A 19815-nucleotide genomic window follows, 5' to 3' on the forward strand; every position below is an offset into this window, starting at 1 on the left:
ATTGCAATTTTCAAATTTTTCCTTAATTTTGTTTTCATTAAATATTCTCGAATCATGGGTACTTCCTCTCCAGCAAGCAACGAGATCTGTAATTTTTAGAGTTGCATCTAGTTATGTTGGAATTTAAAACAATATTATATTATAGTTTTCAATACATCTTATGCACGTTAAATGAAAAATATCCTTTCCGGTTCACAAATAGTTGCGCATCATCGAATCCTACAGCTTGGATGTGGATATGGGTGCAATCGATTGCTCCTATTACGTTTTTGAATCCAGCAATTTTTTGGAATTTTTCCATGACTAAAACTTGATCCGCGGCAGCTGAAGCCATTTTAATGTATGTACTGGACCTTTTCACAAAAGCCTTTACAACATTCTGACAAATTTTATTCATAGTGGGTTGGCTAAACCCATGAAACTCTCCACAATCTTCCTGAGCCTTGTTATGGCCCCAACACCTAAATGCTGCTAAAACTTGCAGAAATGGCGGGATTTTTCCTCCATTCCTTGTTCCCCTTCCTTTGAGGTTAACATTTTGGTGTTTTCTTTCGTAAATCTGTACTTTTTACTAAACTCTTTGTTGGTATATTCGAAATATGAAGTTTTTCTCTATTTGTCAATTTTTTTTGACCGACGTTGGGTTCAACCTCTTAAGAACTCTCAATTGTCAATTGTTCAAGAGTTTGCATCATTTTTAAATAGTTTATTTAAATTTTTTCCCACACAAAACTTTTACAATGTCTATTTACAAATTTACTTTGACACAAAACAGCTGTTATTTAATAACTAGCCTTTGATCGTTCGTTAACATGCTTTTAGCGAGTGGATAAGAAATAAATAAATCGTATGTTAAATCCATGCTAAATTTTGGTTATAAATACGGCTGGTAGTATATATCTTGAGTATGCGAGAATTATCTGTCATTTAAATAATTTTCCAGCGATTATTGGAAGGATGTGAGAAAAAGTGTTTCTGTAACAATATTTTGCGAAAAGTTTCTCACAAGAACTGTCAAAACAACTCACATTTGAAATTGGTGTGAGAAAAATTAAATTTTAAAAAATATACAAAGATATTTTTATTTACGTATGTATGTATAAATATGGAACCCAAATCAGCCGAAAATGTAAGTAGCACAGAGTTTGAATAAAATAATTATATATACACATTAGAGTTCCTACTTTCCCGGACTTTTTTCTTTCCCGGGAGGAAATTAAAAAATCGTTTTAACACTAAATTAAACCAAAAAAAACCCGAACAAAATTTTCGAATAAATTGACTTATAATTTTACCAGGGTTTTAAAAGAAGTATGAAATCAGTGTATTTGTTTGTTGGTCCAGCCTTTATAAGGGTTTCTGATTTAATAGTGGCATTTGATCGGTATTGTCACAGTCGTAGTTTTAATCAGTATGAAATCAATAAATTCATTGTTTAATTAAAAAACTTAAGAATTTAGTTTAGATTGTAAACTTCTACTTTATAACATGATCATAAAACCGATATGGTGTTATGGCATACAGTTATGGGGCACAGCCTCAGCGTCAAATGTAGAAAAGATCCAAAGACGCCAAAACAAGTTTCTAAGAATGATTACAGTTGTCCCCTGGTATATCAAAAACGCGAATATACACAAAGATCTAAACGTGCCCATTGTAAAAACTGAAAACTCGAAAAATGTACAAAAATATTTAAAAAAAACTTAAAGTTCACCCAAACCCGCTGGCCCGCAACATATTAGATAACCGTGGCCACAATCGATTAAGAAAGAGGGACACAGCAGACCTAATCTAGAAGGAAGAATGCCAATTTAACCAAAACGACCATGAATACAAAATTTTTTCGTCCGGCACTGGCTGGACTAATTAAATAATAATTATTAGATATAAGATTTGAACCACTTATTGTTAGTTCATTAAATAATGAAGATACAATAAATAAATGATAAATGAAAAAAAAAAAAATTTCGACCATGTTAAATCTACAAAACATGCGTAGTTAGTCCCGGTCCACACTGTGAAACATTTGCTGCAAAACATTTTTAAATTCTCTTTTGAAACTGCATTCGTGTCCACACAGTGAAGTTTTTGCTTTTCAGTTTTTGACATTTCTGTACAGTACGAATACGAACGAATAAATGTGGATGACATACTCAACAAAAACTTCATGTACATGAAACAAAGTTCCCTTTTTCATTCCTATTTCCCCTTTCATAAACAAACTCAAATGTTTTGCAGCAAATGTTCCACAGTGTGGACCGGGACTTAGGGACATTTTTCAAATCTGATTGTAGATAAACAAATTTGAACCAATATTATTGTTAATATTTTCTCTAAATATGAATAATGATCATTGAATATCCCTAAAAGATGTAATGTTAGGCATCTTAATAATTCGTTTAAGAGCATAAACTTTAAATTTGATTTATTCTTAATAACAAAATTTTTCTGCTGTGGCTTGAGTTGAGTTAAAAAAATTCGGTTATTTCAATAGTAATACTTCTTTACCAACTAACTGACTATCTTTCTTCTCGCACATCCAGAAACAATGGATTTTTTGTTTCACTCTTCATGTGAGAAATTTTCCGATGCCAGAAATACAGAAACGAGCTATAGGACGCAAGTTTGTAGATAATTTGATCAAATTGGAAATCTCTTTGAAATGTTGACGTCGAAATATTGTTCATGGTCATAAATAAGTTTTGTGACAATTGGCCAATTGACAATTTTAATTTATTTATTTCTTTTTAAAATTTTGAAAATGGTCATACCTGCAAATAGGTTAACGTTATTCTACGATGACAAAAACTCATATTCAAGTAAATATGGATATATTTTAAATAAAAATTGGCTTTTATTTTAATATTTCTCAAAATATTGTTACGTTTTAACCTTTTCAAAACGTTTGTTTATTTCCTTTAAATAAACCGGATACTTTTGATTGCAAATAAAAGCCGTTTAGTAGTTTAAAAATTGTAACAACTCTTTATTTATTTAAAATATACAACAATTACAGAATTGAATAGTCACTCAATGTTTTTTTATACACGTTTATAAATTCGCAGAAATACAGACACACTTTACAATGTACACGAATTCACTTGAAAAGCACAGCAATCAGTTGATGTTTGTTCGAAAAGCGTCTCTGATAAACTCACTCACGACTGCAACCTCTGCCACTATTTATAACACTGCCATCTGCATTCTAGATTGCTCTTTAACTGTCTAGAGCTTTCTAATACATACGCCATCTGTGGTGAACTTTCTACAATGTTCTTTAACTGAATATTCGAATATACGGTCGCAGCAAACAGCGTTGCAAACTTACGATCAATGGTCAACTGAAAGCTTTTATTCAATGTTAATAATGCCCACAGATATGTTACAGTTTGCTATTACAGCATTGTTATTTGAAAGCATTAGGCTACTTTTAAATCAGCCGTTAAAATCGTTATATTTGAATTCAAGTACAATTTCGTAACAATATGTTAATTTTGTTCATACATTTCTTGTTCCAGTGGCTTGAGATACACACGTTAATGGCCTGGGGAATTTTTAACAATTTTTGTCATTTATATCTCATTACAACGACAATTACGTACACTTTTCGATTCTTTTACATTAAATTGCAAAAGTAATTATTTAATGGCAAAACTTAAAAAAAAAAAACTGAAAAAATTGAATTTTTCCCCTTGTAAATGTTCTCACGAACTTTAACCCTCGTGCGGCACGCTAATTTTTAACCGATCGAGCTCAAACTTTTGTCAAAATTTTTTTTATCCTAACCTAACACAAAACTGCCCTTTGTTTTTGAAAAATCGAAAATAAGAAAATGAGGTCCGCCTTAATGAACACTATGCATTGCAGTGTTGCTCTGCAAACTGCGCGCTGCGTTTATGAAGTCAGCCATAATTGGAAATTTCTGAAATATACAGTGAAGGCTCCATTAGTCTTTGCGTTCTGTAACGTTTCTGTTCTGTGTCATTCTGAATGCTGTTATATTGTAGTTAGATTTTCCGTAAGATCGTATCAGCTGTTTTTAAAATAATAACCAAAAAACCATCTTGGTGATTTTGTTACTATTTTTAGTGTTTTTTATATTTAGACCTTCAACATATTATTGTGAACATTTTTATAAATACATACATATATTTTTTGTTAATGATTTAATTTAAACTAATTTTTTTACATACATAGTACATACATTAAAAGAAATTTATATTTATTTTATTAAATTTCCATGTTATATTTTTTATTCTTTTGTTAATAATAAATATTTTCCTTTCAAAAATGTTGGCACCATTGCTTTCACATTGTTAGCATTTTTGTGTGTATATGATATCAACTGTTTTAGCAGTCACTTAACGTTGCGGACAAAATTCAGTTTTCAACAGATTCATCCGCAACAGAACGGCAACGTTACAGAAAAACTAACGACATACACAAATTTCCCTATGCTAAAAACAAAACAGCTGAATCGGAACGGAACGTACAAACTAATTAGGCCTTGAGTCTCATTAATATTCGTTTTTATACCCTTCAGCTTCGTGAGAAGGGTATATATAAGTTTGTCATTCCGTTTGTAATTTCTACATTTTTCATTTCCGACCCTATAAAGTATATATATTCTGGATCCTTATAGATAGCGGAGTCGATTAAGCCATGTCCGTCCGTCTGTCTGTCTGTCTGTCTGTCTGTCTGTCTGTCTGTCTGTCTGTCTGTCTGTCTGTCTGTCTGTCTGTCTGTCTGTCTGTCTGTCTGTCTGTCTGTCTGTCTGTCTGTCTGTCTGTCTGTCTGTCTGTCTGTCTGTCTGTCTGTCTGTCTGTCTGTCTGTCTGTCTGTCTGTCTGTCTGTCTGTCTGTCTGTCTGTCTGTCTGTCTGTCTGTCTGTCTGTCTGTCTGTCTGTCTGTCTGTCTGTCTGTCTGTCTGTCTGTCTGTCTGTCTGTCTGTCTGTCTGTCTGTCTGTCTGTCTGTCTGTCTGTCTGTCTGTCTGTCTGTCTGTCTGTCTGTCTGTCTGTCTGTCTGTCTGTCTGTCTGTCTGTCTGTCTGTCTGTCTGTCTGTCTGTCTGTCTGTCTGTCTGTCCGTCTGTCTGTCTGTCTGTTGAAATCAGTTTTCTGAAGACCCCAGATATCTTCGGGATCCAAATCTTCAATAATTCTGTCAGACATTCTTTCGAGAATTTTGCTATTTAAAATCAGCAAAATCGGTCCACAAATGGCTGAGATATGAGGAAAAAACCAAGACAACCTCGATTTTTGACCAATTTTTTACCTATATCTGGATTACTAAGACATTAATATAGACAATATGGATATCTAATGATAGATATTTCAAAGACATTTGCAACGACGTATATAAGACCATATTAAGTTGAACCTACAATGGGTCAAAATCGGGAAAAAAAAATTTTAACCCGAATTTTTTTTTTTTTCAAAAAAAAAAAATTTAAAAAACCAAAAAAAAATTTTTAAAATTTAAAAAAAAAATTTTAAATTTAAAAAAAAAAAATTTAATTTAAAAAAAAAAAAATTTAAAATAAATTTTTTTCCAAAAAATGAAAAAAAACAACTAAAAAAAATTAAATTTTGTTTACCTAAAAATATTTAAAATTTTGAAGTATAATTTGGTGAAGGGTATATAAGATTCGGCACAGCCGAATATAGCACTCTTACTTGTTTTTATTCGAGTTATTAAAAGTCAACAAAATTAATAGAAAATAATAAAAAAACCGATATTATTTTTTTTCTTATTCATAAGACATATTAAAAGATCAAAAAAATCGTATTTCAGAATTCTGAATATTGAACAAACAACATAAATAAAAACAAAAACAAAAAAAACTTATGTAATTCACACTTGTTTTATGCTTAGGGTCGTTGTCCTGATACAATTCAAAAGTTCTTGCAATTCCCATTTTTTCAGCAGATTGTTTCAAATTATCTCTCAAAATGTTCAATAAACATCCTTGTTCATAATGCCTTCGAACCCCTTTCGTTGATATGCAGCTCCAAACCATTACACTTCCTCCTCCATGCTTAACTACAATAAATACAATTAGAAACTTCTGAAATACCATATCCAATTATGGTGTAGTTCTATTATTGTTATCAAAGAATCGGAAGTGTCTTTCTACAGCTAGTGATTTTGGAACAAGTTCTAAAAATTTTTTCGAGGTTCTAATCAAAAATGTTCTTGTAGCTACATCATTTAACGAAAATTGGTCTGTTCAATAAACAAAAAACTATTACGAATTATTACAAATTTTCACACAAAAAATTTAAATTTGTATTGAAAAACTGGAAAATTTATAAACAATTTGTGATAATTCGTAATAGTTTTTTGTTATTGAATAGGTCAAATGTTTGTTCGCTTTTATTAAACATTCATACATTTTCGAAAGTTTGGTCAGGTGTGCTAAATCTGTACAAATTTAAAATATAATTTCAACTGATAATTGGTTTTGAAAACAAAATTAATATTTTTAAATACATACATATGTACATTTATATATGTACATTAGGGCTCTCCTGATTAATGGAACAAAAACCATTAGTCGATATTCTCAGCCAAAATTAATGTTTACTTCATTTAAAAATAGCATTTTTCAAAGCTCCAGCCAATATTCAACTTTTACTAGAAAACTTTTGTAAATTTTATAGAAACAAATCATACACGTAAAATAGAAGGAGCTATGAGAGGTAAACAATGTGTAATCATAATCGTTCTTTTTACTGATTGGTCGTTTTTGTTCAGAACAAATAAATGAACAAGTTCGTTCTTTTTGTTCAGTTGTTCATTTCTATTCTGTGGTGTTTATTTAACTGCACTAAGTGAAAGAACAATTGCTATCTTAACCCATTCCCAGCCATTGTACCTGCTTGAGTACAGAAAAAAGGTAATATTCAAATATTCATAAATTTTTTAACAAGATAAATTTGATAACTTTTTTTGTGATTTTGCATTCAACACACTGTGCTTTTAAACATCACACATAAAAATTTTAAAAAAATAATACCCTTAGGTATATTTTGTCCTGTTTTTATAACGCTATATCATTTTTTGGAATATTACCGAGGTTAGTAGCAATTGAGCTGCGGAGAGCAAACACAGTTTTACGAAAGGAAGAGTTTTTTATAATTTTGTGAAGTAGAGTGATTATGTGTACATTTTATAAAAATGTATAAGAAAAATAATTTTTTGGGGCAAAGTTGTGAGATTAGGAAAATCGGTGTACCCAATTGGGTACAGTGGCTTGATATGTATTATTTTTTTTAAGATTTTTCTTACGCTAAAATAGAATTTCAGACCATCAAAACGTGAAGTTTTTAATGCAAATGTTTTAAAAACTAGATTTTTTGGAAAAATATGAGCACCACAATTTTGATAGCTATTATTTTATCAGATCCGGATTGTAATATGGATGAAGATGAAAGTGTTGCTGACGACTTTGTTAGAGATCGCATGTACCAAGTGAAATATAAGTATTTTGTGACAGTGATAGCGACGATGATGTTCCACTTGAGATGTTCTGACAGAAAATAATGCCCTCAAGATCAAGCAAAACAAATTCTATTTGGATAATAATACCATGCGATGTTCAAATGTCTCAAACTATTTTTTTGGACAATGAGTTCAATATTATTTCATACTTGAATGGGAAAAGGTTATTAGTTTAACCATTTAGCAGACTTGCATTTATGCATCGCAAGCTAATAAACACAATTTATCCTTTAACACAGAAGATTTGAATATATTCTTGAGTATTTTGCTTTACAGTGGATTTCGCTCTATGCGAAAAGAAGATATGTATTGGGTGCTCGCGAGGATACTCGCACTCCAAAATTTCCGAAATTATATCACGGAACAGATTCAATGAAATAAAACGTTTTGTTAATTTGGCTGATAACACTAATTTAGATGCTACTGACAAGGTGAGACCCATATACAAATTACACTGGCTTCTGGTGTCGCAACTACTCCTGGAAACCAATTTCCTTAAAGGATAAAAAATCCCCTACGATGGGGTGAATGTCATAACAGAATAAGATGGTTGTCTGAACAATGCGATATTGCGTTGTGTTGAAAAAGTAATGTTTTAAAAATGTTCACACATTATAAAAATAGCATACACTTTACGCCATTGTACCCATTCAGGTACAGCCCCAAAAACACGTTTCCTAAAATTTTTTTTAATTTTTTTTTAATTTTCTATGTTCTTTGACCGTATTTTAGTTTAAATAAATAAATGAATTTAAAAATTTTTCATTTTAAATGGTCTTGGTTTTTAATGGGTTAATGTTTTTACAGTGAACAAAACGTACGGGTCATTTCTGATTTTGGAAAAAGAATTTGGCATATTATAACATTTTTTTAATAATAATGAAAAGAAAAAGGAATTATATACATATATAAAATTCAAACAACATAAATCAAAATATACATTAGTTTCGAACATCTACAGTAACGTCAGACGACCAAAAGGATTAAAGTGAATAAAAACAACAATAAAGAACAAGATGATTGAACAACTTCACATTGTTCATATGACTGAATTGTTCAATTGAACTAGTTCGTTCATGAACAACCCAACTCTATTAATTTGGTGACTTCTATTCACAATACCTGTTTAGTTGTTTAAAAATATTGTAACGAAATTGCACTATCAATTTGAATTTAACGGTTTTAACCGATAAATTCTTCTACTTATCACCACTGTGCTGGCAACATTAACTGTTAAAGCTGCTAACATTAACACTGAGGCTGCTGAAGGCTCTAAAAGTAGAACATTCTAGTTTTATCTGTTAAATAATTCATGAAACTTCTAGAAGATGGCACGTGTATATAAACAGTAACGCGGGTAACAGGTAGTCAGTTTATCATAGGAGCTATTAGAATTAACATTAACTGTATTACCAGTGGACATTATAAAGTTTGTAAGATAAGTGTGTGTGAATTAAAAGAGAGTGACTATTTAAATTTTTGTAAAAATTTAAACACATAAAGAGTTGTTCCAAATTTTTAAACTTCTGATCGCCTTTATTTGCAATTAAATGAATACGGTTTATTTAAAATAAATAAACCACCGTTTTTATACCCTTCACCTTCGTGAGAAGGGTATATATAAGTTTGTCATTCCATTTGTAATTTCCACAATACAATTTTCCGACCCTATAAAGTATATATATTCTGGATCCTTATAGATAGCGGAGTCGATTAAGCCTCTGTCCGTCTGTTTGTTGAAATCAATTTTCTGAAGACCCCAGATATCTTCGGGATCCAAATCTTTAATAATTCTGTCAGACATGCTTTCAAGAAGTTTCCTATTTAAAATCAGCAAAATCGATCCACAAATGGCTGAGATATGACCTACATCTGGATTACTAAGTCATTAATATAGACAATATGGATCTAATGATAGATATTTCAAAGACCTTTGCAACGACGTATATATGACCATAGTAAGTTGGACCTATAATGGGTGAAAATCGGAAAAAATATTTTTTAACCCGAATTTTTTTTTTCTCACCAAAAAAAATTAAAAAACAAAAATATTTTTTTTTAAAATTGGAAAAAAATATTTTAAATTTAAAAAAAATTAAAAAATTTATTATTCGAAAAAAATGTTTGCCAAAAAATTAAAAAAACAACTGGAAAAAAAAGTAAATTTTGTTTACCTAAAAATATTTAAAATTTTGCATTTAGTATAATTTGGTGAAGGGTATATAAGATTCGGCACAGCCGAATATAGCTCTCTTAATTGTTAAAAGGTAAAAACGTAACAGCTAAAATTCGCACTAGACCTGTGGGAATCCAAAAAATCTTGATATGATCGGATGCCATTTGATATGCCGTTCAAAGTCTTATAAATTTTAAGAAGTGATATTTTAAAATTAATTAAAATGGCATTTTTGTTTTTTGGAACCACCCTAATATACATATGTATGTACATTAGAGTGCTCCAAAAAAATAAAATTGCGAATTTTGACCGTCCCCCCCTCTAGAATTGTTCTATGTATTGTAGAAACACACTGCTATTAAGGGTTAATTTCCATTTTTGTACTCTTATTGTGAATACTAGACTTCATTTTATACTTTTCTTAAGTTTCATCAAAATCGGCCCAAAAATATATAATATTTCGCTATCTTTCCATGAGAAATTCCAAATATTGAAAAAATTGACCTTTGACCTTCACGATTTAAGGGTTAAAGTTTTCCGATTTTAGTAAAACTTTCAGACTATATTTAAAATTACCTGGACTATATTATTCTGAATAGCTTTTACTTAAAAATCATTACAGTAATGAAATTCTGGTCATTCCCCAAAATATGGCCAAAAAATTAGTTTTTCTCGAAAATCGCAAAATTTATATCGCAGGTACGGAAAAACTATAGGAGGTATTAACATACTTTTTTCACATTTTTATTCCCTATTATGTTGTCAATAAATCCCCATGTGATGATCAAAAAATTCTGAAATTTGTTAAACAAAATTTTTAAAAATTTGAAATTGGAGTTTTGAAACTGCCGTTAAAAAAATTTAATTTTTTTGGTCATACCTGCGAATAGGTTAACGGTATCCTACGAGGACAAAAACTCATATACAAGTAAATATGGATATATTTTAAGTAAAAATAAGCTTTTATTTTAATTTTTCTCAAAATATGTTAATTTCGTTCATAAATTTCTTGTTCTAGTGGCCTGAGAGACGGTAATGGCCTGGCGATTTTTTAATAACTTTAACATTTTTTCACCAATTTTTGTCTTTTATATCTTATTATAACGACAATTACGTACACATTTCGATTCTTTTAAATTAACTTGTAAAAGTCATTATTTAATGGCAAAATTTTTACAAAAACTGAAAAATAGCATTTTTCCCCTTGTAAATGCACCTCAAAACTTCAGCGTCGTTGCGCCACCAGTTAACGTTATCCTATCATCCTAATATTTTACACAACGTGTTTCTACAATACATAGAACAATTCTAGAGGGGGGGACGGCCTGTACCTAGAAAGTTTTTTTCGTCCATACAATCTTGGAGCACTCTAATGTACATATACATATTCGTTATACCGAAACGGTAAACATAATTATCACCTAGGTAGTTTATTTATTTATTTATTTGTTTTTCATTTTACAGTTAGTTTACAGTTATTGCTTAACACATAAACAAATTGATACTGATTGGTAATTTATCTATTTTTCAGCTATAAAAACAACCATCAATCTGTTGGCCCAGAATGGTCATCACAATTGCAAGGGCTATGTTGTTGACATTTCAAATCGTGACGAAGTATACGAGAGGGCAGCTCAAACAGTCAACGAAGTAGGCCACGTCGACATTCTGGTCAATAACGCCGGTATTGTGTGTTGTAAGCCATTTTGGGATCTTCCAGATCGTGTCATTCAAAGTACATACAACATAAATATTATATCACACTATTGGACTGTTAAGGCATTCCTGCCACACATGATGCAACACAATCGTGGCCACATTGTTACCGTTGGCTCGGTGACCGGAATGTTGGGCACCTATGGCTGCTCTGATTATAGTGCAACAAAATATGCCTGCATTGGTTTTCACGAGAGTCTTCTGACTGATCTCAAGACCCATGGTTACGACAGTATCCATATGACATTGATATGTCCGTATTACATAAATACAGGTATGTTTTCGGGTGTGCAACCACGTATGTTTCCCATGCTGGAGCCCCAATATGTGGCTGATCAAATAACGTCAGCCGTCCGTAAGAACGAAACGTGGTGTGTATTGCCAAATTCAATACGTACATTTACACCTCTGAAATGGTAATTATTATTTTACATATTTTTTTTTTGAACAAAAAAAATGGTAATTCTGTCTACATACTTTCCATTGAAATTTCATTTTAGTCTATTACCGGCAAAAATGTGTTGGGAACTGATGTCTCGGGTTATACGTGGACCCGAATCGATGATGATGTTTCAGGGTCGTGGTCGTGTAGCTGCTGGCTAAAAGCTAACTAATTGAAAATATTTCTAGCTTTTAATTACTTATATAGGTACTATATTTAACATAAATTTATTTTTTATGATTACATATTTAATAAATTATTTCGATGCAAAAATTGGAAATTATTCTAAAAACTGATCTGCCATATTTTACTATTCCATTTTAAAAGTTATCAAGTTTGTTTATTGTCTTACAACTTTTTTTTGTGAGAAAATATTGATCTTTTTCGAAAAATACCATTCAAATTACATTAGACTTGCCAACCGTCCAGTTTTCGTAGGGACAGACCAGTTTTAGAGGCGAACGTCCCGTGTCCCGGCGATACTCTGAACGGGACGCCATTTGCCCCGTTTTGAGAAAAAACCTAACTTTTTCCTTAATTACCACAAAAAATATAAAAAAATTGGAAATACCTACAGTGAGTGTCACTCAAAATCGTACAACATATTTTTTTTTTAAATATTATGAAATTATACAGGCAATAATAGGTGATTATATAAAACATTAAAAATCATTTTATTAATTGGAACAAAAAATATGTATTTCAACAAAAAAGTTAACAAAACCTCAATTCGTTAAAAAATATTGATGAAAATTAAAGAACATCACAAAATTCATATTTCACTTAAATTCTTACAATTATATTAAATTATAATTAAATCTTTAAAAATTAAAAAAAATTTTAATATTAAATAATCCTAATACTTTGTAGGGTATCATTTGCTATTTTTTAGTGCCTTTACGATTTTAAATGAAGCGTTGATATTCTGGGCACTGACAGTCTTACCCAATTTTTTTATTTGTGGATAAGGGCAATTAAAATTATACCCAATTTTCTGATAGGTAATAGCACACACAATATAAAAATAGCATTTTAAAATATTTCCAAAACGTCAACTTTCTAAAACTAATGAATAAAATTTGACTACGATGGTGTACGATTTTAAGTGACATTCACTGTATATCAAGGATGCATTATTTTCTGAAATATAGTATTTTCTCACTTAATGCATTAACTTCCATGAGTCCGAAAAATCTCATTCAATTATATATCAAAAATTTTTTGAACTGTAAACATTTTTTAACGTTCATGAAAAATAAATGGCACCATACTCGCTCTAGGTCCACTTCAATTTCAGCTTAAGATGTGCTGAGTTTGTTGAATTTATTACTTCAAATAAAGCTTTAATAAAAGCTGATGAAAGTGATTAAAAATATAAATTTAAAATTAAGAAGGTTACACTAATATTAACCTGCTCATTTTGAAACAAATTAGGAAAAATTATAAAAAATAAATTTTCAGACAAAGTTTGAGAATCTCGCAATCTTAATTATATGTACTTTGTATGGAAAGTACCAGACCCACTGTTAAGATCTAGACCATTTTTAGCTAAACTCCGTACAGTGATAAGAATTTGATTCATACATTACAATTATAGTTCTCCAGATATTCGAAATTAACTATATACTTTGTATGGGAGGTGCCACGTCCACTAATCCAATCCCGATCATTTTCAGCCAAACTATGTGAAATGATAAGAGAATTATTCGGACAAATTTTGAAGAATATTGCAATTATAGTTCTGACGATATTTATTTTACTTTGTGTGGTAGGTGACTCACCCCCTGTTCCGATCCTTCCCATATTTTGTTATACTTCATGCCGTGATATGAAATTGATTCATATAAAGTTTGAAGAATTTCACAATTATAGTACTCTAGATATTTGAAAATAACTATTTACTTTCGAAAAATCCAATCCCGCCCATTTTCAGCCAAATTCATTCATAAAAAGTTTAAATAATTTTACGATTATAGTTCTTTAGATATTCGAAATTAAAAAGTTTACATTGTATGAGAGGTGCCACGCCCAATAACACAATGCCATTTTCAACCAAACTATAAATAGTAAGGGTGATATTAGAGCAAAATTCGAATATCTCCAGATATTCGAAAATAACTATTTACTCTCTATGGAAGGTGCCACACCCCCTATTCCGATCAGTCCCAATTTTGGTCAGCTAAGAAATTGGCTCGTATAAAGTTCGAAGACTTTCACAGTGATAGTTCTCCAAATATTCGAAAATAACTACTTTGTATATCGACCCCTTTGCGAGAAATTATCGAATGTTAAATTTTTACATAGTAAAATAGAACGAAATTCGCTTTATTTATGGAAATATTACTAAGATAATTTTATCGTATATGAAATTTAATTTACTAAATCGGTTGTTGTATCGAATTTACCAGCCAATGCACTATAGGTTAAATGACAACTTTTTCTGTGCGAAATTAATAACTACTACTAAATCATGGTATTCAAACCAGAACCTTAAAGAATTTCACAATTAAGAACAATTCTATTAAAAAAAATGGAATTTAACCCACTAACGACCAAAAATTAACCCTTTTGCAATCATTAATACATACTTAATACATTAATTTATTTTAATTATACTTAAACTTTTAGTAATTCATTCATTCATTTCATAATTCATTTTGTAAATTTAAATCAAAAAGGTCCTCTTAACTTTCATTAATTTCATCGTCTTGGTGGGTATAGTGAATTACTTCAGGTGGAAGTGTGGAACTTTTCCGCTTTTGTAAGCGCCTATATAAAAATGATGGGGAAATTAATGGATCCGAGGTACATCTTAATATTAATATTAAATCGGAGCTTAAAAAATCTGTCTTCTTCGCTTCCATTACAGCGTCTTTTTGCATCTTTCAGCAATATACAGTAAAATAGATTGCAACGAAACTTTGGTAAGAGTCTCATTGCTTTTATAATTTTTCTTTTAAAATTTCAATAATTTATATTCGTGAGTGATTTTCGGAAGTGGGTTATATGGGAGCTATGACCAATTATGGGCCGATCGTCATGAAATTAGGTCGTTTGATTAATTTCTTTATGAGAGTTGAATTTTATGTGTATACCAACAATTTTAAGAGATTTATGCACGTCACCATAAAATTAGGTGAAATGAATTCCGTATATATAAAACTTATTTGCAAATTTGTGTAGATACCTAAATAAATTAAACATTTATGACCGATAAAGTCCAATTACGGGAGGACATTTGTATGGGGGCTAGGTGATATAATGGACCGATTTCAGACAGTTTCAATAGGCTTCGTCCTTGGGCCGAAAAAATTATATGTACCATATTAAGGTGGGTCTTAGACTAATATTCTTGGACATTACAAACATCTGCACAAACGCGTAATACCCTCACCACTATGGTGGTGTAGGATATAAAAAATGCATTGTTTGCGTTATATGCTTCTCCACTTCATGTGAAAATATGCTAACTTCAATTTTGTCCACTACATGTTTGAAAACGATATAAAACTTACCTTTTTTTGAATTTTCGTTAAGCCAAATTTCAAACAATAACCTAAAAAATATAGTATTATTCGAAAACGGCTAAAAATGGCTATTGAATGTAAATGAAAATTGGTTCATAACATTTCAATATATTCATTTCTGTTTGCATTTAATCTGCCGAACTTTGCCGAAATTTTAAAAGCTTCCACGAAGTTACATTTTGAAAACAGTCGAAGCACTTTTAAGGTTATGTTAAAAAAGTGGCTTTATTTCAAGCAAGTTAAACATTTTTATCACATTTTTTAACAAAAAACCTTACTCACTTACTTAATTTATTGTTCCCCATTTTCAGTTTCTTCTTTATAACTCGCGAAATTATTTATATATGCAATTGAAAGTTTGAAAGCAATACAGGCTTTTCAACAAAATTTATTAAGTGATTACAATGCAATGTCTTTGACTGAAATTTTGTCAAACGGAATTTAATATTTACCAAAAACAAAAAGCTGACTTAGTTAATTTGGAGTATTGGTTACAAAATGACATTAAAAAAGTGCAATATTTGCATTTGAAAAATTGGACTTTAGCACAGCTTTGGTAGTCGTTTAACCTATAGTGCAATGCAAAGAAATTTAATAATAATAACGCTCTCCTGTAAAATTTGGTTTTTATAACATACAATAATTTCGCGCAAAGGGGTCTATAAGTCACGTCCATTTTTAGCCAAGATGAGCACAATGATACCGAAGTCAATTTTGCGAAGTTTTACGGCTTTCACAGTTATAGTTCACCAGATATTCCATATGAAATTTCAAAATAGCATATTTGTCCTTTCAGCAGTGTTTTATTCTGCTATAAGTCACAAACAAATATTCCTATTTTATTAATGTGTTAGTTGATTTTAAAAAATAAAATAGTATAAAAACGAATGTTTGAGTTTTTCTCGGACCATTTAGCGGTGTCTCGTTTTGGAAATTTCAAAAGGTGGCAAGTCTAAATCTATATATATAAAATACAAAAAATGTTTCTACCTGAGACCATCAAACCGATTATCATTGGAAAGGAAATTTGCTGAATATGGTTTTGGACACCTAAAATACTACATTAGGTCCATTCGGTGATTTCGTAAAGAAGATTTTCGAATTTTCTCATGCAAACATTGTTCATCTAAATATATAAAAATGGATGTATGTTCCGAATGAACTCAAAAACGGTTGGACCGATTTTAATAAAATTTTCAGGGAATCTTCAGATTCAGAAAATCAGATTTTTGATTTTCGGTCTGTGGGCGGAGGGGTGTGGCAAAATCAAATTTTTACATTATACCGCTAATGACATCTATATATATAAAACCGCTGGACCGATTTTGATGAAATTTTCAGGGAATTTTCAGAATAGCCCAGCGGGCAACACTGTATAGTCAGATTTTTAGCGGTATAATGTAAAAATCCAATTTTTACATTATACCGCTAATGCCCTATATTCTTCTATATATGTATATGTATATAAATGGATGTTTGTATGTGGGTATGTATGTATGTTCCGAATGAACTCAAAAACGGCTGGATCGATTTTGATGAAATTTTCAGGGAATCTTCAGAATAGTACAGCGGGTAACACTGTATAGTCAGATGTATTGTATTCGGTCAGTGTGAGGGGGGGCGTGTAAAAATCCAATTTTTACATTATACCGCTACTGCCCTATATTTCATAAAAATGGATGTGTGTATGTATGTTCCGTATGGACTCAAAAATGGCTGGACCGATTTTGATGAAATTTTCACGGACTCTTCAGAAAAGCATTTTGGGTAACAGTGTAAGGTCAGATTTTTGATTTTCGGTCTGTGATAAACAATTTTGTTTACTCTTGCATATTAGGTGCATGAATAAGAAATTTCCATATGAAATCTACTTTTAATCAAAAAATTATGATGTTAACAAGCTCGATGACCAAATACAATTGAAAGTGTCTGGCGAAACAATAAAATACAAATAGATTGGCACAGTAATGAACGAAGAACAAGTCGTCAATTGTCCTACTGAATTTTTGAATTCATTGGAACCAGCCGAAATGCCACTACATGTATTAACATTGAAGGTTGGATTACCGACTTTTTCCGACATTGTATATTAAAATCGAGATCGAGATGCAAAATAAAACAGATGTTTTCTAAAGGCCAGCAACGCGGACCGGGTTCAGCTAGTTACATATATGTATATAACATTTTTTTTCATGTTCGCCGATTTGGATAATTTATTGGTATTTTGTTGTCAGACATCGGAATATTATGATTCCGTAATATTAGGCTGATATATTTATTATTTGTTTGGACAGACACGCTCGAAGTTCATACATATATGTTAGCTTGTTTATAATGGCATTCAAATTTACTGTATATTCAATCTTTTGGTACAATCACAGTAAACTTATCATTTGAATTCGTTGTATATTTTCGTAAATGCCAACTTTCATAGATGAGATTTGCATTAAAAAAAGTTGAAAAAAGTGCCATATAAAAAATTTCGTGGAACAAAATATAAACAACATCAAAATTTCAATGTTCATCAACTTCAGTGGACTGCTTCTTTTCAGCGCTGTCGAGCGCTGTTTAACGAAAGATGTAAAATTATAGCTTGAAGTCTCAGCTAATAGCTAAAAAAAATTCAGCTGCTCCTACTAAAGGCCCTTATTCAATGACTTCATTTTTATTTTTTACACATTAATTGATTATTTGTATCAGGTATTGTGTCCGAGAAAGCTCAGGAAGCGAGGAATAAAGACTATAGAGCCTATAGATTACATTATTCGCGAAGAATTGGACGTGTAGCAACTAATGAAGACGCAATGCATAATCTTTTATTGTCTTCAGACCCATTTATAAATAGATTTCGATCAATGCTGCAAATCAAAAAATTGGATTACGATAATAGGTGTGTTCGCGTACTTTCCAGTAAAAAATATCCAGTAACATTATTTTAGAGAGTAAAAATAAATTACTCTCAATCTGAAAAGTAACAAAAAAAGTACGCGAACAACAATTTGTAAAAATAAGTTGTATTTTATTATAAATTAATTTAAAACGTTTGTTTTGGGCTATTTTACTTCTTTTCTTTGCAAAACTTGTAAATTGTATTAATTTTCATCTTTTTAGTTTGCATTTGCAACCATATGTTTTAAACGTTTTTTATGTTGATATTTTTTACTGGACAAAAAATGTCCAGTAAAAAATATCATGTTCTCTATCTACGAACTGTCAGTTTTAACACTCTCTTGCTCTCTCGTTACAAGTTTTTAAAAGTAAACGAACGAATTTGTACAAATTATTACAAATTATCAAGTACGCGAACACAACTAATGATGTTAAAAAATTATTTACGCCCATCTCTCATAGAAAAAACACGAATAAGTAATTTAAACACAGTCTTTTAAAAAATGCCTATGTGCCTTCGACAACTTCTTCTATTTTTAGCCGCTCGTTCTATGAACTTCAACCAATGTGCGCCATCACTCGCACGAATTAAAACATTCTGCGCATGTTGGAAATCTGACGTCACCCAACCTGTGTTCCAATTGGCTAATAGTCAATTACTTTAATTCTATGAACTACTGGAAAAAAAATTGTGTCGGTTGAGATATAATTTTCTGCAATTTAATTTTCGATTCACTACTCAAGCTCTTGAGACTTCATCTTTCTTAAGGTATTTATAGACTGCAATGCTGAGTATTAATATTTGTCAAAAACTGAAGTATAATAATACAATTTAATCGTTGCACAGACCTTATTAATAGACCTTGTCTATACGTATATATAAAAATGGTGTAAAAAATGTATAGTAATTCATAAAATGAGAAGGGCTGGGCCGATTTCTGTAAATTTTTTTGTCAGTTGTTCGTATTTTCGAGGAAATTGCAAAAATCGAAAATCGAGTTTTTGTAGACAAAATATAGTAGACAAAAAAAGACACGTGTATCGGCGTTTTGAAAGTTTCATTTGAGGGGAGGTTAAAGTTTCCCAACTCTGGCATATTCTTAAGGCTCCATTAGTCTTTGCGTTCTGTAACGTTTCTGTTCTGTGCCGTTCTGAATGCTGTTATATTGTAGTTAGTTTTTCCGTAAGATCGTATCAGCTGTTTTTAAAATAATAACCAAAAAACCATCTTGGTGATTTTGTTACTATTTTTAGTGTTTTTTATATTTAGACCTTCAACATATTATTGTGAACATTTTTATAAATACATACATATATTTTTTGTTAATGATTTAATTTAAACTATTTTTTTACATACATAGTACATACATTAAAAGAAATTTATATTTATTTTATTAAATTTCCAGGTTTTTTTTAAAATATATTTTTTATTCTTTTGTTAATAATAAATATTTCCCTTTCAAAAATGTTGGCACCACTGCTTTCATATTGGTGGCATTTTTGTGTATATATGATATCAGCTGTTTTAGCTGTCACTTAACGTTGCGGACACAATTCAGTTTTC

General features: G+C 30.7%; 1 protein-coding gene across 1 annotated transcript in view; it reads left to right on the forward strand.

Annotated features, from left to right (window-relative positions):
- The window catches only part of LOC135950199 (short-chain dehydrogenase/reductase family 16C member 6), a 29801-nt gene extending 17670 nt beyond the window's left edge, over positions 1–12131 (forward strand). Inside the window, exons 3-4 of the mRNA XM_065499730.1 lie at positions 11209–11809; positions 11894–12131. Coding sequence (XP_065355802.1) covers positions 11209–11809; positions 11894–11996 — 704 coding nt within the window. The 3' untranslated portion in view covers positions 11997–12131. The remainder of the gene's footprint in view (positions 1–11208; positions 11810–11893) is intronic.
- Positions 12132–19815: the final 7684 nt, after the last annotated feature.

Source organism: Calliphora vicina, chromosome 2 (genome assembly GCF_958450345.1).
Source record: "Calliphora vicina chromosome 2, idCalVici1.1, whole genome shotgun sequence".
Taxonomy (NCBI): domain Eukaryota; kingdom Metazoa; phylum Arthropoda; class Insecta; order Diptera; family Calliphoridae; genus Calliphora; species Calliphora vicina.